The 24,565-nt window shown below is 41.8% G+C and overlaps 2 protein-coding genes across 2 annotated transcripts in view; one reads left to right on the top strand and one right to left on the bottom strand.

Moving 5' to 3' along the window:
* LOC149748930 (uncharacterized) overlaps window positions 1-24,565 on the bottom strand; it is a 214,871-nt gene that overhangs the window by 50,213 nt on the left and 140,093 nt on the right. The window lies entirely within an intron of this gene.
* TMEM215 (transmembrane protein 215) lies at window positions 15,090-20,438 on the top strand. The gene has a single exon (XM_089913104.1). It carries the CDS (start codon window positions 15,475-15,477, stop codon window positions 16,180-16,182), a length of 708 nt encoding a protein of 235 aa, XP_089769230.1. The 5' UTR covers window positions 15,090-15,474; the 3' UTR covers window positions 16,183-20,438.

The raw sequence follows: 24,565 nt of genomic DNA, 5'->3' as shown, positions 1-24,565 counted from the left end.
AAACCTGAGACACAGAAGGACTCCATGTGAGCTGAGAGCAGGATTTGGGTCTCAAATGTTCTCAGACAGTCCACACCTTAGTCAATGCCAGAACAAAATTAATGAGTTTTTTGCAGTGAAAACAAAGCTTTTCTTTTTTTTTTTTGGCGACTGGACAGGGCAACGTGAACCCTGGGCCCTCAGATTAAATCCCCACATGTCTTTTTAAGAGGAATTTATACAGCATAAATGATTGACTTGTCAATGGTGTGCTGAAAACAGAGAAAAGAAGGAGAAAGAGAAGGAGAAGGAGATTGAGAAGAAGAAAGAGAAGGAGAAGGAAGAAGAAGAAGAAAGAGAAAAAAAGCATAGCATCATGTACACGTATTAGAGGAAAGTCCTTGAATCCAAATTTCTCAAGGACTTCACCTCAATGGCTTCCTGAACCTGAAAGAGTGTCTATGATGGTTAATTTTATGTGTTTACTTGGCTAGGCCGTGGTACCCAGATATTTGGTCAAACATGTCTGGATATTGCTGTGAAGATTTTTTTAAATGAGAGTGAAGTAGATTACCCTTCATAGTGTGGGTAGGCCTCAACCAATCAGTTAAAGGCCTTAACAGCAAAAGACTGATCTACCCAAAAGAAGAGGGAATTCTGCCATCAGGTCACCTTTGGATGTGAACTGCAGCTCTTCCTTAGGTCTCCAGCCTGCCAGCCTATCCTGCAGATTTTGGACTTGCCGCACATTCACAACCACAGGAGCCAATTCCTTAAAATAATTATCTCTCTGTCTCTCTCTCTCTACAGAGATTTCTCTCTGAAGAGAGAGAGAAAAACAACCACCTGTTGGTTCTGTTTCTCTGGAGAACCCTGATCCAGTCTTCATTTAAATTTTTAATATTCTGTTCATCATGGATTTTTAAAATTAATTTTGAGTTTTTAAAATATTGCATGAAAATATTATTTATCTTGATTATTGAGGGCTTTGGGGTACTCCTTTGAATTTTACACCTGAGGCTAGTGCCTCACTTGCCTTACCCTTGTCCTGGCTCTTCATTTATATAAAGTTCAATAACGGGCAGAAGTAATCCATGCTGCTAAAAGTCAAGATAATGGTTCCTTTGGGGGGGAGGGGAGGAGTAGTAACACATGGGATAAATGGGGTGCTAAAATGTTCTCCTTCCTGCTGTGGGTGCTGGTTAAATGTGCATGTTCTCTTTGCGAAAATTCATTCAGATGTACACTCATTATTTGTGCTCATTTCTCTATGTATACGATACTTCAACAAAAACTAATGTAAAAATTAGACTAGTGCTCCCATTGTCCACCTCTATCATCTCTTCCAAATTGGTAATAAAAATTTAAATCAATCGCCAGTTTATCTTTGGGGCATCACTTTCAGAGAAATGCCTATCCTACCCAAGACCCCTTGGATTTCAAGGAGGAAAGAAACCACTCAAGCTAACTCCAAACAAGGGGGCATTACTGAAAGCATATTGGGAAATCTCAACAATCTGGGGGGCAGGAAGTACTGCTGTCCTTCATGAGAATCTATATATTGGCATCTTTAAGGGGCACTTAATAAATGGCACCCCTCTTTCCAACACGGTGCTGAAGAAATTGAGAAATAAAGCAAAGCAGTGGTCTATGGAGGCCAAAATGCAGCCTTTATTACTGATGGAGACCATATTGGAGTTTGTGGCTTTTAGTCTATTAAATAAGCATGCTTGCTAATTCCAACCACAGAATTCAGATAACTTACCCACCTGTCTTAGTCCATTCAGACTGCTATGACAGAATACCATAGGCTGTGAGGCTTATAAACAACAGAAATTTATTTCTTACAGTTCTGGAGGCCTGGAAGTCGAAGATCAAGGTGCTGGCTGATTCGCTGTCTGGTAAGGACCCACTTCCAAGTTCACATATGGCTATCTTTTCACTGTATCCTCATACAGTGGAAAGGGTGGGGGAGCTCTTTGGGGCCTTTTTTTTTATAAGGGCACTAATCCCATTCATGAGAGTTCAACTCTCATGATCTAATCACCTCCCAAATGCCCCTCCTAATACCTCCTACTAACCATCATATTGGGGGTTAGGTTTCAACATTTGAATTTGGAGGGGACACAGACATTTAGTCTGTAGCACCACCCCATTCCAATTACACTAGACCAGTAGAACATGCTTTCCTTGTGAAGGGTCAGAGCTGAATCCTGTTCCTTATGGGCAGCTCACTCCCAGGAGGAAGAACAAGCCAAGCATGCTCAGTTATCTTCCTAAATTCAGCAGGTGATGAGTAACTCCACTCCCTAGAGGGAAGACAGGCCAATATTGTATTAGGAAAAATCCCTCATTGTGGAAACCAGGAGTAGGGAAAAGACCTTCCTCTCTAACACTGTGACTCAGAAACAGAACCACCAGGGATTGAGATTTTCCTTTCTCTCAAGGTCTGAGTGTTTTCTCATCTCAACTTCTCTCAGTGCTTCCCTCATTGTCCCCTGGCTTCCCCTTCTCACTCACGGTCTGATATGGTGGCCTCATTCCCTAAGTTTGTCTCACTATTCAGCTTGGCTCCCTGAAGATGACACACTTGCCCTCTCAGTGTCTCCACTCCAAACTTACAGGAGAAGAATCAGACTGTCCCAGCTCATCTTCTAAAGCCAGGCTGCCCAAGACTCAAGCAAGCAGCCAGTCAACTTATTCAGCAACTTGGTCAGGAAAGTTCACTCACTCATGCTAACAAAACTCACAGGAGGCTGTATGTAAATCAGGAAGCCACTTCACTGATTTACAAAGGGAGATGTTACTTTCCAGTGACTCATGTCTACTCATGTCTATGGAAAGATTATAGTGGAAATTTGAATTAGTGATGAAAATAAATTGATAATTTTTAGGTGGGCTAATGCTTTTTTTGGCTAAGTGGCACAGGTTTATAGTTTATTTTAAAATAATTCAAGATGAGAAGTATAAAAATGAAGGGAGGCAACTACTTTGGAAAATAGTTTGACAGCTTCTTACAAAGTTAGAGTTATCATGTGACCCAACAATTCTACTCCTAAGTATCTACCCAAGAGAAACAAAGAATATGTGCATGTGAAAACATGTACGTAAATGTCCATAATGGCATTATTCATGATGGCCAAAAAGTTGAAATAACTCAAATGTCCATCAACTGATACATGGGTAAACAAAATGTGGTATATAACCATACAATGGAATATTACTTGGCAATAAAAAGGAACAAAATACTAATACATGCTAAAACATGGATGAATCTCAAAAACATTATGCCCAGTGAAAGAAGCCAGACACAAAAGAACACATATGGTATGATTCCATTTGTAAAAAATATTCAGAAAAGGCAAATCTATAGAGAAAGAAAGTAGATTAGTGGTTGCCTAGGAACAGCTAGGACCAGGGATGGGAATGAGGAGTGACTATAAATGGGCACCTGGTTGCTTTTTAGGGTGATAGAAATGTTCTAGAATCAGACTGTAGTGAAGGTTGTACAACTCTATAAATACACTAAAAGTCTTTGAATTGTTTAGCTTAAATGGATGAATTGCATGGAATGTGAATTATATCTCAATAAAGCTATTTTTTTAAAGGAAAAGGGAAGGAAGTATTGGGGGAGGAAAAGGAAAGAAGGAAGGAAGGAAGGAAGAGAGGGAGGAAGAGAGGGAAGGAGGAAAGAAGGAAGATTTTTGTCAGCCATGATGGTCATAGTCTTCACAGTACCAGAATGTCTGAGAAGCCAAAATTATCATCAGAATGTTTGATGAGAGAGAAATAGAAGATCTTAAAAGATTTTAGATGAAGGATATTCTGAAACCTAATAAGCCACCACTTCCCTGCAGCCCCCATCTTTCCTCTGAACAGTGCTGGATAAACACAGCAAATGTCTGACTCATTGGTTCTCTCTTTTCTTTGGTTGGTGGTGAATATCCCTCTCTAGTTACACACTCTGAGTCTATATGATAAAATATGATGGGACTAGTATTTTTTCTCTAAAAATATATCCAAACTGCCCTAATTATGATCTTTAGTGTTTCCAAAACTCTTCAGACACAATTATTTGAACAAGCTCTTGGTTCCATCCCATAGCTGGATACTCTTTCATTATGTATGAAATTTTTTACCACTCAAATGGTAACCTTACTTCCAAAGTCTTGGGGAAATCATCACTCTCAGGCCCATGTAGCCCTTATAGTATATTGAGGTACAGCATTATCAGGGTTTTTTGGCAACTCTAGTTAGATTATATGCATTTCATTATCAATTAAATTTCATTAACTTTCTTTCAGAGATTTCTGTTCTGTTGATAGTTTTTTTCCTGTTTCCCAGGACTGTGATGGAATTAATCTCCAAATACAGACTCACACAAATCTCAAATCCCATTTCTAGATTTTGGGAGCCTGAGGGAGGAGAGGTATGTGTGTTTGATCTGTCATTCCGATCCAACCTGCAACTTCATTTATTATGATTATATAATATCCCAGAGTTTTGATATAACATAATTTATATAACCATTCCATATTTTTTAATATTAAAATTACTGTTGTGATCAACACCCCTATATATAAATCTTCTAAAGGAACTCTTTTAATGCCTGTTGAATAAAATAGTGAAATGATTTGGTGGTCTATGTTTGGGTTTTCATAAACATATATATTATCAAAAGGTTAAAGACCCTGAATACCCAAAGCCATTTTGAGAAAAAAAAAACAAAGCTAAAAGTATCATGTGCCTTGACTTCAGACTATACTACAAAGCTACAGTCATCAAAACAGTATGATACTGGCACAAAAACAGACACACAGATCAATGGAATAGAATAGAAAGCCCAGAAATAAACCCATGCACACATGGTCAATTAACCCATGACAAAGGAGGCAAGAAGGAAAAAACAGTCTTATATTCCCCATTGTATATATTCCCCATTATATACAATGGGGAAAAAACAGTCTCTTCAATAAGTGGTGCTGGGAAAACTGTATAGCTACATGTAAAAGAATAAAATAATAACATTTTATCACACCATACACAAAAATAAACTCAAAATGGATTAAAGACTTAAATGTAAGACTGGAAACCATAAAACTCCTAGAAGAAAACAGGCAGAACACTCTTTGACATAAGTTGTAGCAATATTTTTTTGGATCAGTCTTCTCAGGCAAAGGAAACAAAGGCAAAAATAAACAAAAGGGACCTAATTAAACTTAAAAGCTTTTGCACAGCAAAGGAAAACATTGACAAAATGAAAAGACAACCTATGGAATAGAAGAAAATATTTGCAAATGATATGTCCGATAAGGGGTTAATACCCAAAATATACAAGCAGCTCGTACAACTCAATATCATAACAACAAAAGACCTGATTAAAAAATGGGCAGAAGACGAGAATAGACATTTTTCCAAAGAAGACATACAGATAGCCAAAAGAAACATGAAAAGATGCTCATCACTAATTATTAGAGAAATACAAATCAAACCACAATGAGGTATCACCTCCCACCTGTCAGAATGGCTATCGTCAAAAAGACCACAAATAATAAATGTTGGTGAGGATGTGGAGAAAAGAGAACCCTAGTACATTGTTGGTGGGAATGTAAACTGGTGCAGCCATTATGGAAAACAGTATGGAGATTTCTAAAAAAAGTGAAAATGGAACTTCCATATGATGCAGTGATTCTACTCCTGGGTATATATCTGAAGAAAACAAAAACACTAATTCAAAAAGATATATGCACCCCTATATTTATGGCAGCATTATTTACAATAGCCAAGATATGGAAGCAACCTAAGTGTCCACTGATGGGTAAATGGATAAAGAAAATGTAGTACATATATACAGTAGAATATTATTCAGCCATGAGAAAGAAGGATATCCTGCCATTTGTGACAATATGGATGAAACTGGAAGGCACTATGAAATAATGAAATAAGCCAGACAGAGAACATACAGTAGTATGTTATCACTTATCTGTGGAATCTAAAAAGTAAAACAAATGAATAAATATAGCAAAACAGAAACAGATTCACAGCTATAGAGAACAAATCAGCAGTTGTCAGTGGGAAGAGAGACTACGGGGGTGGGGGTGGGGTAAGATAGGAGAAGGGGATTAAGAGGTACAAATTATTATGTATAAAATAAATAAGTTACAAAGGTATACTGTACAGCACAGGGAACATAGCCAATATTTTATAACTTTAAGTGGAGTATAATCTGTAAAAATATTGAATCACTATATTGTACACCTGAAACCAATATAGTATTGTAAATCAACTATACTTTAATAAAAAATTTTAAGGTTGGACATATCAGTGCACTGTTTAATCTAAGGACAAGAATGAGAAAACCAGATCAACCTTCAATTTGGGGAGCAAACCACATCAGAATTCTCTACTTCCAACTCTTCATGATTCCTAACAGTCCATTTTCTCATCCCTTCTTTATTCCCTTACCAAAGATCCTGTACAGAATCAAAGGAAAGACAACATGGAGAAAGATCTAAGCTATTGAATAAGCTCAGCCCCGGAGAGCAAATGGATGTTTGGCTGGAACCACTCAGATACCTAAAAGGTGTTCATCTTTGGAACCATCAATCTAACACTGTCACTTGTACTAGCTTTATTTTTTAACTTGCAAAACAATTTGTGAAAATTCTAGGATTCCTTTGTGAAAATTCTAGGCTTCCTTTTCTGCACAACCTAATGAACTCTAATGAGCTGCAAGAGTTTTTAAAACTCTGTTAATTCAGCACTGGAAAAACAACTGAAGCTACTTTACACTTCTGGAGGCCCCAAGTGAAATAGGAAAAGTTAGAGGTGTAAACGTATCCTTTAGTAAAGATCAGAGTTACCGGGCTTCCCTGGTGGCGCAGTGGTTAGGAATCCGCCTGCCAATGCTGGGGACGCGGGTTCGAGCCCGGGTCTGGGAGGATCCCACATGCCACGGAGCAGCTGGGCCCGTGCGCCACAACTACTGAGCCTGCACTCTAGAGCCCACGAGCCACAACTACTGAGCCCACATGCCACAACTACTGAAGCCCGCATGCCTAAAGCCTGTGCTCCGCAACAAGAGAAGCCACCTCAATGAGAAGCCTGCGCACCGCAACGAAGAGTAGCCCCCGCTCATCGCAACTAGAGAAAGCCTGAGGGCAGCAACGAAGACCCAGCGTAGCCGAAAATAAATAAATTAAATTAAATTAAAAAAAAAAAAAAAAAAGATCAGAGTTACCTCCCAAGAGCTAGAGAAGATGGGAGGAGGTACAGAGGAAGTATGAACACAACCAGATAAGTAGGAGCTTCTCAATATAACGTTTGTTAAATAAATGAGTCAGAATCATAGCCAAGAAGAAAAAAATATCAAACCTCTAACCAGGTGCATCAAAACAATCATGTTTAGGGCTTCCCTGGTGGCACAGTGGTTGAGAGTCCGCCTGCCGATGCAGGAGACACGGGTTCGTGCTCCCGGTCCGGGAGGATCCCACATGCCGCGGAGCGGCTGGGCCCGTGAGCCATGGCCGCTGAGCCTGCGCGTCCGGAGCCTGTGCTCCACGACGGGAGAGGCCACAATGGTGAGAGGCCCGTGTACCGCAAAAACAAAAACAAAAACAATCATGTTTAAATCAGAAAGGGGGAAGATAATATATTTATTATTTTCTAGGTTGAAAACAGGGTTATAAGAAATCTCAAAAGTGATTAACATAAATTTGGGAAGAACAATAAGATTTAACTCCAATCCAACATGAAAATCTGCTTGCTGTCCTTCAGTTTTCATCTTTTCTCAATTCGTCCATATCCTTTTCTCTCCTGTGAGGAAGTGCCAGAATGAGAAAAAGGGGCAGGACGAACTCAGGGAAAATATAAAGCTGAGAAAATTTGAATTTGTTCATTCAGTCTTTCAAGTCTTCATGTATCATTCATTCAACTACCATTTACTGAGTGCTTAATATGTGCAAGAGACTATTCTTTCATTAAAAAAATTTTTTTTCTTACTATAAGAGTAGAAATTTTGAAAATTCATAAAAATATAAAGAAAATAATTATTTATTTAATGTTCCACCACCTCGAAATAACCACTGCTAATAATCTGAGAGTATTTTTTCATTTTGGTCTTTTTTCTATTTTTTTTTTTTTTTTTTTTTTTTAGTAATCAGGGTCCTATTTAATATAACATTTTTTCAAGTTATTTTAATAGAATTTTGATTCTTAGGTTTGTTTTCATTAGCATTATATTGAGCCCATTTTCATGGGTCATTAAAAATCTCCAAAATGTAATTTTGTGGATATATAATATCTCCTCAGCTGACCGTGCATATTTCCTCCAGTGGATGCAACATACTGTATATAGCCTTTCCTCTGTTATTGGCTATTTCAATGTTTTCCAGTGTATTACTACTAGGGCATAGTAAATTTTTTTTGCACATAAATATTTTTTGTGCCACTGATTATTCCCACAAGAAAGATTGCTAGAATCGTACTGCCTGAGTCAACTGGATCATGATTAAGTCCAACAGCTCAGCACCATCCAATAGAATGTTATGATGGTGAAATGTTTACATCTGCACTGTCCAGTGTGGTGGCCAATCACCACATCTGACTACTGAGCACTGGAAATGTGGGTAGTACATCTGAGAAACTGACTTTTTAATTTTATTGCAATTTAACTAATTTAAATGTAAATAGCCTCCTCTGCTAATGGCTATGATATTGGACAGTGCAGCAACAGCAGGTCTAAGGTCTTAATTTGTTTGACTTTTGGAGACTTTCACAAAATGGCCCTGATTCTGTTTCCATAGCACTGAGTTCAAGAAACTATTGTGCAGGTCTGGAGAGTCTGATGATAATGAGGATTTTGTTTATGCCTCATGAACTGGGCCTGTTCTTATATCAGCTGGTTGGTCTCAGCAGACATGAGGCCAGACTATGAGCAGGCCTGGATCTACCTCATGAAAATAAGCCTTATGAATACATGGTGAACCTAGACAGAAACACTTTTGTTTCCAAAGGGGTTAGATGTGACCCTCCCTTACTCAGACATTACCATCCCCAACTGTGTGCCTGTGGGTGAAGCTGTGGGGACTTCCTTCTATACCTTTACATCAGTAAATGCTGATTAATTTACTCAGAGGGTGCCTGGGTCTGTTTTTTCCATCAATACATACCTACTTCTGACATGTTTCAATATAATGGTCATGCAAGAGGTATGAACTTCTTCAAAGTTCTTGAGATATCTGGACAGCTTTCTTCCACACAAGAGTCAGTACTGATATATTCCCACCACCAGTATATGCAAGTGCTCATCTCAGAGCACCACCTCCCAGCGTTGGCATTATTATTATTTTTTTAAATAAATTTATTTATTTATTTATTTTTGGCTGTGCTGGGTCTTTGTTGCTGCACGAGGGCTTTCTCTATTTGCAGCGAGCGGGGGCTACTCTTGGTTGCGGTGCACGGCCTTCTCATTGCGGTAGCTTCTCTTGTCAAGGAGCATGGGCTCTAGGCACGTGGGCTTCAGTAGTTGTGGCACATGGGTTCAGTAGTTGTGGCTCGCAGGCTCTAGAGCACAGGCTCAGTAGTTGTGGCACATGGGCTTAGTTGCTCTGCGGCATGTGGAATCTTCCCGGACCAGGGCTCGCACCTGTGTCCCCTGCATTGGCAGGTGGATTCTTAACCACTGCACCACCAGGGAAGCCCCAGCATTATTTTTTTTATCTACAAATTTAATGGATAAAAAATGGTATAGAATTGTCATTTAAATTTACAAATCTTACATTTCTACAGGCAAAGTGCTAAGAGAGCTCCCATTTTTAAAAAAGTTTTCTCTCTTGACCCCACACCTCCACATCTGGCTATCATCTCATTTCTCTGTTCTCCTTAACAATAAAACCATTTGAGTTATCTTCACTTTCTGCCTCTAGTTCCTCTTCTCCTTTTCTCTTGTGGACTCATTTCAATCAAGACTTCACCTCCACCCACTCTACCAGAACTGCTCTTGTAAAGGTGACCAGTGACCTCCATGTTGCTAAGTCCAGGGCTCACTTTTTAGTCCTTTTCATACTTGACTTATCAACAGAATTGATGCAATCGCTACACCCTCCCTGATATGCTTTCTTCTTTTGGTTCCTTAGACATCTCTTTACTTTCTCACCTTGCTGGCCACTCCTTCATAGTTTCTTGTTCTGGTTCCTCTTCATCTCCCCAGCCTCAAAATGATGATGTTCCTTAGTACATACTTAGTACTCAAACTTCTCTAACCTATTGATGCCTGCTCCCTAAGTGATCTCATTAGTCCCAGGGCTCTAAACGCTAACCATATCCCAACAGCTCCCAAATTCATATCTCTAGCCCAGACTTCTTCCCGAAACGCCAGACTTGTACATCAACTCTATCACCATCTTCACTTCGATATATCAAATGAATATGTCCAAAATCAAGTTCCTGATTTCCCACCTCAAATTCCAAATCTAGAGTCATCCTTGATTACACAATTTCCTCACATCCCAAATATATTAGCAAATACTATCAGTTTTGCATTAAAATACATCAGAATCTGACCACTTCTAGCCACATCCATAAGCCACCATCAACTCTCACCTAGATAATTGCAATAGTCTCCCAACTGGCCTCGCTGCTTCTGCCCTCGACCCACCTTAAATCTATTTTCTACACAACAGCTAGACAGAGCTCTTTAAAATATGAGTTGGGACTTCTCTCTCCTTTCCCCAGACCCTCCACCCAGGCCTGTCTCTAACATGTGCGAGGTCCCACGCAAGAATAAAATGAATGCTGTCTTTTCTTTTCCCTCCTCTGGCTCTGTTCTGAACCATGAAGAGGCTGGAATACACAGCCCATCTTGCATGCCTGAGTTTTATCTGTACTCAAAATCATAGTGGCCCCTTGACTGTCCCACAGGCCTAGGGGTGTGCACACCTGTAGTATGGTCAACCCTTGGGAGGATGGACCAAGCAAAGAGCTGTACACAAGCCCTGGAAGCTGGTATGGGGCTGTTTGGGTGGGGAATTTTAAGGTCCCAGGTACCCATCACATGGCCTAGAAAGGGGGGTAAGGTCTCCAAGTGGGGCATTACCTCAGCAGATTCTTTGGCCTAGAGAGAGGGGGCACAGCCAGGGGAGCCAGAGAGAAGCTACTAAAGTGAAGGCTCAGTGCAGGGTCTCTGGTGCCTGGATTCAATGGACTGGCAATGTCCCAACTGGAAGCTGCCCTGCAGCCTGAATCCCAGAGTGAAGACAACATGGAGCAAGGCTGCAGCTGATCCATGAGAGACAAGTAGGATGAGCATACAGCCTTTGAGATCTTGAAATCTTTTGTTGCCACAGCATAATCTATCCTATCCTAACTAATATACATATCTTGCTCTGTGAATGTGAGTGACCATGTCTTACTGACTTGTATCTCCAGCACCTAGCACAGTGCCAAGCACATAATATATACTCAAGTAGTACTGAATGATTGCAACCCTTCTGGATTTCATCTGTATGATTAAGGGAGTTAGAGTAGATATTCTATAAGGTATCTTCAAATTCTAGCATCCCATGATTTCAATAATTTCAGAAATAAAAGGTTCTGCATTTCCTTCTCAAACACCCACATACATACAAAGCCTCATTACAACCTGAATTTCCTTTTTCTTCTGATGAAAAGCTTTTGTACGTGGCTGTATATGCTTACAGCATTGCGAGAACTGCTTAAGGTTTTAAAATCCTAGTGCAATCAGCCTGTACAGGCAAGAAATTAAATACTGAGGATGCCTTTTCTGTCCCTGAATATTATAACCCTGAGTGATGTCTCCCACCTCCACCCACTTTTGCTGCTGACTTGCGCAAGTATACCTGCTGTTCAAAGACCATCTGAAATTACGTCTAAGAAGGAACTGCTTTGAGAATGAGGCTTATAATTAAACAGTAATTGAAGTTTCCTGCAGTTTTATGCATGGGTCTTATCTAATGCCTAAGTAGATGAACTGCCTGGCTTAAAAGTCAAATGGAATTAGATGCTTGTACGAGTGAGAGGAGGTCTCTGTTCAGCAATGTTGCTTCTTTAGGCTCCAACTAGGTTTCCAGCACTATTGTCAGAGCACCTGCACAACACTAACGACAGTTCAGCCCTGCAGAAGTGACTGTCGGAGAACCACGGAATAGTAGAGCTGAAATGCACCTCAGCTAGCTCTCTGCCCAAAGCCCTTGTTTCATGGGAAATTGAAACCCAGGGAGGTAAAGTGATTTACCTCAGGTCACAGAAGAGGAGAAGATCAGGGAATTTAGGGGGTAAGACTACGATGATTTGATTGATTTACTGGATGTAGCTTGTTAGAGAGACAAAGGAATAGAGGACAATCCCACAGTTTCTCGGTTGGGGAATAGCAAGAATGAGGGAGTCAAATGAGAAAGAGCCTGTCTGAAGGAAATTTAATGAGCAGTTTAAGCTGTGTTGAATTTGAAGTGTCTGTGTGCTGTACAGACAGATATCAAGCAGACAGTTAGATACTATAAATCTGAAATTGAGGGAAAAGGACAAGGCTAAAGAGATAAACATAGGGGGTCATCAGCATAGCCAGCAGAATATCAACATCGAAGGGCTTTGTTCAACATAAAAATTAATAAAATAAAGAGGAGTTTACAGAGTAGACTACAAATGAGTGGCCAGGGAGATAAGAGGGAAATCAGGATAGAAAGGCATTAGTAAAGGCAAGGGAAGAGAGGGCTGCAAGAAGGTAAGTGTGTTCGATAGTTGTGGCACATGCTTCTGGTTGCTTCTCCAAGATTCATTGTTCTCTTTTTCCTCGCTAACAAAACCCTGATTTTTTTTCAAAGTGGCAATAAATCTGGTCCAAAAAAAACCCCCAAAAACAAAATCTTGATTTCCCGGGTTCCTTTGCACAGAGGTGGCCCCTATGACATCCTTCTAGACAATGAGATATAAGCAGATGTCTATCTATTTAGTGGGGCTGCCAGGAAAACAATTATTTCCCTGATACAAATGGCCAAACAGCTGGCATCTCACGTTTGCTCTTTACCTTTTCTCCTTTCTTTCTTCCTTCCTTCCAAAATAATGATTCTATGTCCAGAGGTACAGCAGCTGTCTAATGAGCATGAGTACAAGAGACACACAGTAGATGCTGGAGTGGAAAATTGAGTCTGATTCCTGATCCACTCAGTGGAAAGAGTGGGAAACTTGGGAGTCAGCCTTGGACTCCTACTGCCATCTCACTTCCTTTGATGCAAGACACTTGATTGTACCCTTAAATAGTCTTCAAATTCACTTTCTTCTGACCACCCCACTAGCCCTGCATCGTTCAGGCCCGTGCCATGTCTTGCCTGGCTTACTGAACTGTCCTCCTGCTTCCACATCTACCCTTTCCAACCCGTCCTCTAACCTGCTGTCAGCATCTGTCAAACATGGAATACTTTTATGTTGATCCCTGCTTAAAACAACACCAAGACGATTCTTCACTGCTTAGTGGATAAAGTCCAAGGTCCTTAGCCCCACAGACAGGCTCTTTATGATTTGGCTCATGCCTTACATTGATGATCACATACTATGAAAGTACATATTTCATCCATTTTGTGAACCAGAACCGTGTACCAAGCATTGCACTAGGAACTTTACATTTATTTAGTCCTCATTATGTTTGTTCCTTCACATATTTGATAACAATATTCTCATTTTACAGATGGGTCAACTGATTCTCAGAGAAGTTAAGTCACTTGCCCAAGAACACATGGCTAGTTTAAGTGGGGAAGGCCTGGATGTCAAAATTCTTTCCACCAAGGCAGGGCCTTGACGTGAAAGAATGTACCATTCCCTCCTCCTTCCGCCCCTGCCCCTCCACGTCTGGCTCCTCAATATTCCCCATCTACCCTAAATGAGCAGTCTTGTTGAAGAACCCAGCCAAAGCCAGTCTTGCCCCTGGGGCCAGAGGAATCCAGCCCCTGATGTGGTGGGGAGGAGAGAGGTTCTCCACACCAGCGTCAGCAAAGGACAGAATCGCGCAAAGCTGGAGCTGCTTCGCGGGCTGGGCGGCCTGATCCTCCCAGTCAAGGCCCCTCCTTCTCCTGGGTGTTGGTTAGCTGGGTTAGCTGGGTGTTGGGTGCGGGGATGGGGAGCCGGGGCTGGAGAGCCTTTCTCCTTTGACCCAGCCGGCGTGGCTGGCACCACGGCCATGTCGGAGTAAGATCCGAGCTCCAAGGCCACCCCCTCCAGGATCCAGAGCTGTAAGACCAGGGGGAAGGACTCTGGTGACTCCCCCAAGGCTCGAGCAAGACCCGGCTGACCACTAACTCAGCCTGGGGGCTTCCCGTGCGCTCCAGCGACGCAGCCCGCTTCGCTGCTAGAGCGCTTTTGCGCGCCACTGCCGCCCAGCGCGCGAACCCAGAGAGGTCGCGGGCAGGAGGACCCGGGAGGAATGCAGCCCTCCGAGCCCTGAGAACCTCGACGTTCTGAGACGGGCGGTAGGGGAATCTCTGGGAGCTGCCATAGGTCGGATCGGGTCACCCAGATCTGTAACTGGAGAAGGATCCAGGTCCCCGAGGGGCATCTCCAGCTGGCACCTCTGGGCCTCGGACCGCGGACTCGGAGCCCAGGCTGTCCCGTGGGCAAACCGGCCCGAGTTCCAGTCTCCGGCACGCGGCAGCCTCGCACCCCGGACCCTCCCGGGCACGGAGCATGTCCAGCCGCCTTACTCAGCCCTCACGGGCAGCTGCGGGACGAACTCTGGCTGCTCCAAGCACCCCGACTGGACCCTGGGCAGCCTCTTCTGTCCGGCTGGCCTCTCCCCTGGGTTTAGCCCCCTCGCGCCCCCGCGCGTCCTTCTTTGTTTCTGAGCTTGCTCTGAAAGTGATGTAACGAGGCCAGACTCGCTCGCCGCTTTCCCTCTTTCCCAGACTAAGTCCTTCCTCCCTCCAGCACCCGGCGCTCTGCGCGCAGAGCTGGGTGCTGGCCTGCGCCGCCGCTCAGCTCCCAAAGCCCTGGAGACCGACGGGCACTGCTGGGAAAGACAAGCTCCCACGTCCCACCTCCTGGATGCAGAGTCAGTTGGAAAACCAGGCTTTCCTTCCAGAAACAAGGGAGAGAGCCGAGGAAACAGCTGCTGTGGAGGTTTCTAAGGAGACTCAAACTGGTGTTTTTTCCCCGCGCTCCCGGGAGACGGCAGGAAACCTCAGGTACCGCAGTGACCCCAGCCTGTGGATGACTATATGCGAGAGAGGCAGGGGCTGCAATAGTAAGAAGGAGACAGATAAACAGAGAAAGAGAGAGAGCAACAGAAATAGAGGGAGAAACAGACAGAGACCAAGACTGACAGACAGTAGAGTGTCAGACACAAAGAGTAAGAGAGATAGTTGGTGGTTGGGAAATGGACTTGGGTGCTTTGTTTTGTTTTGTTTTTAACCCAGTGCGTTTTCCTCTGACAGTAGGGAGGAACATTGCTCCCTGGCTAGCAGGCAGTCCCCAACCTGGATGGAGTGAAAGATGCGGCCTGATGACATTAACCCGAGGACTGGGCTGGTTGTGGCCCTGGTGAGTGTCTTCCTGGTCTTTGGCTTCATGTTCACTGTCTCTGGGATGAAAGGAGAGACTCTGGGAAACATCCCCCTCCTGGCCATAGGGCCAGCCATCTGCCTCCCAGGCATCGCAGCCATTGCCCTGGCCAGGAAAACTGAGGGATGCACCAAGTGGCCCGAGAATGAGCTGCTATGGGTCCGCAAGTTGCCCTGCTTCCGGAAACCCAAGGACAAGGAGGTGGTGGAACTGCTGAGGACCCCTTCAGACCTGGAGTCGGGCAAGGGGAGCTCAGATGAGCTGGCAAAGAAGGTGTGCCTCCGGGGGAAGCTCCCCCTCCAAGGGCAGGGCGAGGTGCCTATGGTCAGCTCCATCACCACCCCCACACCCGCGGAGGAAGGAGAATGCCAGAGCCGGGTCCAGAGCGGGCATCGGGAGGAGCCGTCCAGACACCTGGATGGCTACTGTCCCTCAGGCAGTTCCCTCACCTATAATGCGTTGGATGCCAAGTGCTCAGCCTGGGACAGGTCTGAGTGCCCTGAGCCTGAGGACAGCATCTTCTTTGTGCCCCAGGACAGTATCATCGTTTGCTCCTACAAGCTGAACAGACCCTATGACAGATACTGTTGTTACATCAATCAGAGCCAAGGCATATGGGACCATGAGACGATAGTCTAAGCTTTGCATACAAGGGTCGCTGTGTTAAAAGCAATATGACCATACTCAGCTCTCAATGGAAGGAAACTGCCCTGCTCCAACAGCCTTCACACTGTTAGAAACTGACCTGGTATGTGATGGGTGTGCAAGCCTCCGGTGCCTGAGAGCCATGTAAATAGGCATGTTGGGGACACATTTTAGGGAAGGATGATGAAGGTTAAGGACACTTGAAGAGGCAGTGGGTAGGAAAGGAAGCAGTTCCAATTGCTTTTAAACAATTTAAACCATGTTGGATGTTTTGTAAAATAACCCAGAAAGTGCTACCGAGTACCTGCTGAAAGCAAGATAAATCTAGAGTGGGCTGCAGACACCAGGCATGAAATGATACGTGGACTATTCATAGGGAAACTGAGCTGCTTTCAGTCTAAAGAAACTGAATGAAAAAACAATTCAGTGCTTCATTGTATGAAATGATTTTCATCTGGTGAAGCTTTTCACACTTAGTATTTGCTGAAAGAAAAAAAAATTAAGATAGAATAGCTACAAACCTCCTAAGGTGCAATGGCTACTGGAGAAAGGGGAGTTAAAGACAGTTGAATTATGTAATTGAGTTTTATGGTATTATCTTCAGACAAGACCAGGGATTTTAAGTAAAGCAAAATAAGTGTGACCAGTTGTGTGAAAAACTAACATTTTTAGATGGTTATGTTACTTCTGAAACTCTTCATTTAATTTGACTTACTGGGTCTTTATCTGAAGTGTTTTTTAGCATTTACTATCATTCATGTATAATTTCCTCATCAGGTGCAATATGACTTGATGTAATATTTTCATAGATTAGAATTTGTTTTCATCAAGTCAAAATGGATTTTACATATATATACAAGTGTCTTTAACGTTTCTGGGAGATGTTATTACTATTTCTATATGCCTTTTAAAATTTGAAGACTGTGACGTCAATACCATTAGTCTTGAACTTTATGCAGAATTTACATGAAATGCAATGGTTAAATTTCTGAAAATGTCATTATTTGTACACTTGTTCAACACTCCCAAAGACTGTAAATGCCAATGAAACAAGAGTTAATCCACTAGATTTAACTAAAGCCCAGTTTTTATTATGTTCACATGATCAGTGAACATTACATGACAAACTGTTTTATTTAATTTTTTGCTGCTGAGAAAAAAAAAATCACAATGGGATCCTAAAATGTATTTCCTACTTCATTTGCTCACTGGCAATCAACCAAAATACCATTTGATCCCTGCTGAAGAGAGAAATTAAATTATATATAGAAATGGTGGTATATTTCATTTTGAAGATCAGGATAACTTTGCATCCTTCAAAGAATGATTTATTTTTTAATGATTGTATAGTTTCAGCCACTTTCTCCCAAAAGGGGTGAGCACAAAAATTTGGGGCATACCTCTTTTGCGTATTTCAGATCCAACTCTGTAATTCTTTAAGTGTGGCATTTATTCTGTCTTAAGAATTGTGCCCTTAAAAATCATAATTTTCTAATCAAATTCAACATCAAAATTGTAATTTTATTTTAGTATGACTTAAGTGTTGGAAAATGAGATGTGTGATCCTGAGCAAATTTTACCTTCTTGCACCTCAGTCCCTGAAATGGGAAAAGTGGGACTGACTGACACCAGATTATTTCTATCATTCATTCCCAGTTTGAATATTCTATGGCATTATGTCAAAGGCACTTTATATTTTGCCAGGAAATGAATTACAGCAAAATGCATGCCAAGGTTATGCAATTCATAATAACAATTATGCAACATGGACTGAATTCTTGTTGCTATTCAAAAGAATTTTGTAGATGTATGAAACCGGATTTGTTTTATCACCAAATATTATTTATTCAACAAAATATACTTCTGGGAATAAAATGAAGATGTTAAGGGCAAAATATTTTTAAGAAGAAAATTTTCAATATTAGTATACCCCAAATAATCAAATACATACCCTTGTACTAAATGTAATTTACTTTGGATTTGGAATGGAGGGAAAATAGTTTCCTAAAATCACAATACCTCTTAATAATTCTACTGCATTTTGAAAGATGGAAATCATGTTTCTACGAAGGTAAAAATTATTGGATAACTCTTAGGAATAAAAATCTTCTCTAATTTGTCACTTGTGGACATCTTTAGAGGTGAGGAGATAGCAAGACATCAGAGAGAGATGTTCACACAGACTCAGCAAATTCTACACAGGGTCTGAAAAGAGATGGTTGTAGTGTCAGGTATGGTTTGGGGTTTGGAAAAGTTACTTTCTGATTTCTTCAGTTCAAACTCCTTGATACCATACACACACACACACACACACACACACACACACACACACTCCAATTTCCAAATCCAAAGTCAACTACTAGTTTAGAGAGATAGGGTATTTTATCACATTTTCAAGTCCTATTTCAGAAGAAACTTTAAGCTTCTTCTTCCATCTACCTACTTAAGATCCTTAAAGTATCTAAGTATGCATTTGAGGGAATTTTCTGCAGTGCTAACATAATGGTGTGCAAGTGCTGAGCTGGGAGGCTTAACTTTGACTGGAAAGAATAAACTGTGTGATTGTGTGTGTGAATTCTTCTTAACATCTTATATTAAGCCACCCCCACCTAACACGAAGCAAGGTAGCCTAGTGCCCCACATCAACACTTGTTAAGTGCTATTCAGGGTAAAACTGTCATTCTTTTGAACAGAGGTGGAAGAGAAGAGAAAGGGGTCTGAGCTCTTTAGAGGAAAGCAGAGCAAGCAGTTCATTCCAATCAACAGTGTTAGCAAATGGTTAACATGAACAGAACTGACATGAGTATTGTTCCTGGTATCCTTTAAGAGCATTCAGACAGATATAAATTTAACTCAGTATTGGTTATTTTTTATTTTCTGTTAATCCAATTAGTCATTTCAACTTGATTTTAAATAGGCATTTTATTTTTGAAGTCTTCTCTACTGAATTTCTCTTGCTCTATATTCCTATTTATATTGCACACGGTATTCTTTTTCCAAACTGTTTCTTGATTCCAAAGTGTGAATGTAGCCAAGATAGCTAAGCTGGAGCTTATTTAAACAACTGTTTCAAAATTTAGTTTCCACTGCAATCATGGCAAACAAAATCCAGATACAGTCAAGTTCAGGCTCTCTTCCAAGCCCTACTAACCAGCTCCTTTGAGAATGTTTTCAATAGTTTGGATCTTAATAGCCATGGGGCTGGCAAATGTAGAGAAGGAAGATTCATCCTTTGAAATATTTTTCCCTTTTGTTATCTCCAACCTCTACTTATTTATTAGTATCTCCTTCCTGTGTCTACAGCATCATTTATTTGGTGAAGTTGCTGCTTTACTAGTATTTTATAACATTAAAGAAAATGTTTTTGAAAATACACAGTCCCACTATCCTAACAGAACTACTATATTTCCATTTTAGTATTGATATATCTTCCAGGCCTCCCCCACCTTACATATTATAAACGCGCTTTTTTTCTTTTCTCTTTCAGTTATATCCTAAATATGTTTTCATGTTTCTATGCAGTGTTCCTAATTATCACTTAACAATTGTGTAATATGCCATTTTAGTGAAGTACCATAATTTATCATGCTGTTCCTTACTGCTAGCCAAATATCGAGTGTTATAGACGGTTTCGTTGTTTTTTCTTTTTTCTATTGTTGGTAACACAGCTACACTATTTGTCATTTGCCCATAGAGGTGAAAATGTACCTTTGAAAAGCTGTCTCCTTATAGGTGAGAGTGAGGAGGCAGAAATGTGTAAATGGATCAAATGCTCAAATTGTTGGTTTTTTCTTCACTCAGATAGATGCAAGACATAGGCTAAGAAACAAAATGATGCTTCTTCAAAAGGTCCCACATCAGGACCAAAGCCAGTATTTTTAAGAGTGAGATGAGACAGAGCCAGTATTTTTAAGAGTAAGATGAGACATTTCCCCAGTTAAGATACTACTCGTGTGTAACTCAAAATCAGATTATAGTGGTGTCAATCTTCAAGAGCATAATGTTGAATAAGCAAAATGAAAAACAGATGTAGACATAGACAATAATAATTACTTCGTAATATTTCAAAAGCATTTTCTTAAAGTATCTCATCATATATTTTATAATATATTTAATATGTATGTATATTGTTACCTATTAGTGACTTTCAAATGAACTGAATTTCAGGAATTCAACAGACTCTATCCATGAGTTTTCTATGTTTCAGTTCCTCACTGGAAAAATTAAACTGAAGTTGGAGATGTGGATAAATGCTTGGTTCATCCAAATATCTCAATAAAGGATTGAATTCCATTTAGCCTCTTGTCCAGATAACATAAAATCATGTAAACATCACTGAGCTAGAGATCATGTCTTTGATTTCTTACCGCCTGCAGGGTCCCTCACTGCATGGACACCCTACAACAAAAGAAGTTTATGCATGATGCTGTCCAGATACTCACACAAATAGCTGGGCACTGATATTAGATCTCCATGGTCTTTGGCAAGTTATTCTTGGGCCTGACCCTTGTCAGAGATCCTTTATTTTTCCCTTTATTCCTTCTCCTGACCCCATGATAGAGCCTGCAGACTTGGTATCCTCGATGACAGAATGAGGCTTAGTGTGTTTTATCCAAAATAAGGTACAGAGTTACAGAAGGACATAAATCTATTAAAACATCTCTTGTGCTGCTCTTTGACAAATCTATCCTTAGAAAGTTAAATATAACAAATATTTTTCAATTAATCACTTTCTTATTTTTCATGGTAATGAACTATTGACTGTGAGACAACTCTAGTCTGAGACAAGACTACATCTGTTTAGAAGAATTAGGCTTTTGAAAATTACCTGTCTGTAATTCAACGTGAAAAGTATGGACAACTGCTTCATTGTAAGTGATTAGACCAACTCACAAAGGCCCACCTGGCCCTGTGCTCTTCCATCCTAACCTCCCACCCTCCACAGCAGATCTCTTTTGCTGTTCCCTGACTCTGCCCTGTGGCTGACCACCCTGAGCCTTCGCCCCAACAATCTTCTCTGCCTCAGATGTCCTCCCTGTCTTGGCCCCTCTACTGCTTAACGCCCTAACATCCTTCAAGGGGCAGCTGCCACATCTTCCACAATCCTTTAGATTTTCCCACTCAGAACTAACACTTCTATTATTCTCTGGTCTGACAACATCTCCACCATTTATCATTATGCATATTAGTTGAGTATGTGTTTGTCTCTCCAACTACAGTGTAAGCTTTCTGAGGGCAGGAGCCACATTTTATTCATCTTTCCACTCCACTCCCCCCACCCCGGGGCACATACACACTCTGCCTTGTTCAGTGAAAACTCTCAATTGCAACATTTGGGTCACTCTCAAAGCCTACTTCCCCTTTCTAGCAGGAAAAAAGAAACAACTCTACCTTGTTGATTTGAATTAAATCAAATTGAATATAGTCAGCAACAATGTGGGTTAAAATAAGCTTCTTTGGGTTGAGACCCTAACTTTTATTTAGCATATTGTTTCTCTGGGGAAACCACACCTTACATAACAAGGAGGAGAAAGAGATAAACCTTTCCGGAACAGCTTCTCCTCCGTCCATGGCTGACCTGACTCTTCACTGCCTGCCTTCTTCTGTGAGTCATGGGCCGTACTGCACATGTGACAAGAACTGGTGGTCCCAAGAGCACTTGACAACTGAGCTTTTGAATTCCTGACCAGAAAGAAGGTGAATCAATGTACTTGGGGTAATCCTGTAAGTAGGTCAACAAAAAATAATTCCAGCTTTGACTATTGTATCGCTATTATGCTTCCATCCAATAATTCTTAACAGGACCTTCAAGGCCACCTGGGTATTCTCTTGGTCAGTCTCAAGGTGCCAAGTTGCAGACCCTCACCCTCACCTCTTCTGAAACTTCCATTCTTTGTAAAGGCTGTGAGATGCTCAGAGACTGTGGTTGATGATTTAGAGAAGCCCTGGCTTATTCTGGAGCAAGATGATGACATTGTTCAGCAATTCCTCTGAGCGGTATTTGAGGCCAGTCTTAATAACTTCTGACCCACACAATTTGTCCTGTGAATTTCCTAAATTATCTGACTGGCTAAAAGTGGGATTTAATTTGAGATACTCTTTTTCTTGACCACGCGAACATCAGGTCTCCTTTAACAACGGCAAGAAGGACCTCCTTTGAATATGAGTGGGGAAGGGGGCAGCAAAGGGAAAGCATGGCTATGGAATTGTCAGCACAGGGAGATGGGCCAACAGTCCCTGATTAAGCCCGTCACTGCTGACGCATCCACCCCCTCCATCCCCTGACATCACCGCTTCTCATCTCTAACAGTCATAAATGCTAGAAAATGTACTAGAGGATACACCAAACAGAAATGTTTTAAAAACAAAAAGAGTAAAAGGAAAAGGCGAGCGAATTTTGATACATTTTTTAAATGGCTAAGAAAAGAAATACACTTAAGAGTGTATTCCAGGGCTTCCCTGGTGGCGCAGTGGTTGGGAGTCCGCCTGCCAATGCAGGGGACGCAGGTTCGTGCCCCAGTCCGGGAGGATCCCACATGCCGCAGAGCGGCTGTGCCCGTGAGCCATGGCCGCTGGGCCTGCGCGTCCGGAGCCTGTTGCTCCGCGGCGGGAGGGGCCCCAGCAGTGAGAGGCCTGCGTACCGAAAAAAAAAAAAAAAAAAGCGTGTATTCCAATAAGGGCCAAATTTAGCTAAAAATATCCTGCTGGGCTGAGTTAAAAGGAATATAAAATAGTATCCAATAAATGAGAACAAATTAGTTTAAAAATTACCCAATAATAGACAAACAAGTATAATAAAAACTAGGAAGTTAAAGGAGCATCAAGTGAATGCTGTTAGCCAAAGTATTAGAAATGTAAAGATAGTAAAATTAAATAATTTTAAATTTGTAAATTCAGTCAACATGTCCCACTGAAAGAATAATGGGATTTCAGATGCGAGCAGTTATATCAAGGCCAGGACTAAGAGCCCAACAACATGTGCTCAGCTGAGGCAAAGACAGGCAAGGAACAGGGCTGGGCTCACTTCTCCTCCCAGACAGGATTTCCCCAAAGCAGGCTCTCATCCTTCAGGTGGCAAAAATATACAGCCCAGAACTGCCACTCCCCCAACAAGCCTGAGGTCCCTCCAAAGCTCACCTCTCATTCTCCAAGCATTAGAATAGAGGTCAGCAGCAAACACATTTAGGGGCAATGGGCAACATCGCCCTATAGAGGTCCTAGCTCTTGTAAGCCTTGCCTGGTCTCTGTCCTCCCCATCTCCCCCTTCCACAAGCCAGCCCAGCATCCATTCCTTCACTCAACAAGTCCTGGTTAAGGGGTGGGTATGAGTCGGGCTCTGTGCTGGGCCTGGGATGCAGCAGTGAACAGAACAGACCAAGCTCCTATCTTCATGACACTCTCAGCCTAACAAGAGGAGGCTGGTGAGCACAGTGATGGTGTCAAGGGCTGAGATAAGGTTGTTACAGCAGCACTTGGCAGGCACACCTAACCCTCACCTTGTCGGGGGAAGGTAGTGAGCAAGAAAGATGTCTAAAATGATCCTACATCCCATTCCAATGTGTATGTGTGTGTGACGGGGTCCTCATATATCCAAGCAATTCTCCAGTATCAGCTAGGTGTCCTAAAACTCAACTCAATTCTGACAGTATCTACCCAGAGACAGCATCAGATACCACAGGTTAAGGGCTCAGTCCTACAAGACTGCCCCTGTTTCCACTTCAGATGTCAGAAACCAGCCCAGGTTGTCACTTGTCCTTCTGATCAAGCTGCTACAGATTGAAGATTCCAAGGATCCCCTCTTGGGTTCAATTAATTTACTAGAGAGGCTCACAGAATTCAGAGAAACATTTTACTTAGTAGATCACTGGTTTATTATAAGAGGATATTGCTCAGGAACAGTCAGATGGAAGAGATGTATAGGGCAAAGTACGGGGAAAGGATGTGGAGCTTCTATGACCTCTCAGAGAGTACCACTCTCCCAGACCTCCCAGACATGTTCACCAACCTGAAAGCTCTCCAAATCCCATCCTTTTGGGTTTTTATGGAGGCTTCATCACTTAGGCATGATTAATTAAATTATTGGCCATTGGTGATTGAACTCAACCTCCAGCCCCTCCCCCTCTCCCCTCCCCAGAGGTCAGAGGGGTGGGACTGAAAGTTCTAACCCTCTAATCACATGATTGGCTCCCCTGGCAACCAGCCACCATCCTTAGGTGACCTAGCAGCTTTCCAAAAGTCACCTCATTAACTTAATGAAAGACATCTTTATGGTGCTCACTTAGGAAATTCCAAGGGTTTAAGGAGCTCTGTGACAGAAATCACAATATCACAGATCACAGAGGGAAAATGTCTGACATGAGACCTGAAAAATGAGTAG

Source organism: Delphinapterus leucas, chromosome 6, assembly GCF_059928025.1.
Source record: "Delphinapterus leucas isolate spDelLeu-1000000601 "Yukka" chromosome 6, BTC_Dleu_Yukka2, whole genome shotgun sequence".
Lineage (NCBI taxonomy): Eukaryota > Metazoa > Chordata > Mammalia > Artiodactyla > Monodontidae > Delphinapterus > Delphinapterus leucas.
The sequence above is the reverse complement of the archived record's forward strand: the minus strand, read 5'-3'. Positions and strand labels throughout refer to the sequence as shown.

Bases quoted from the DNA above. Each gene is read 5' to 3' on its own strand.
- TMEM215 (XM_089913104.1), top strand. From the start codon at position 15,475: ATGCGGCCTGATGACATTAACCCGAGGACTGGGCTGGTTGTGGCCCTG.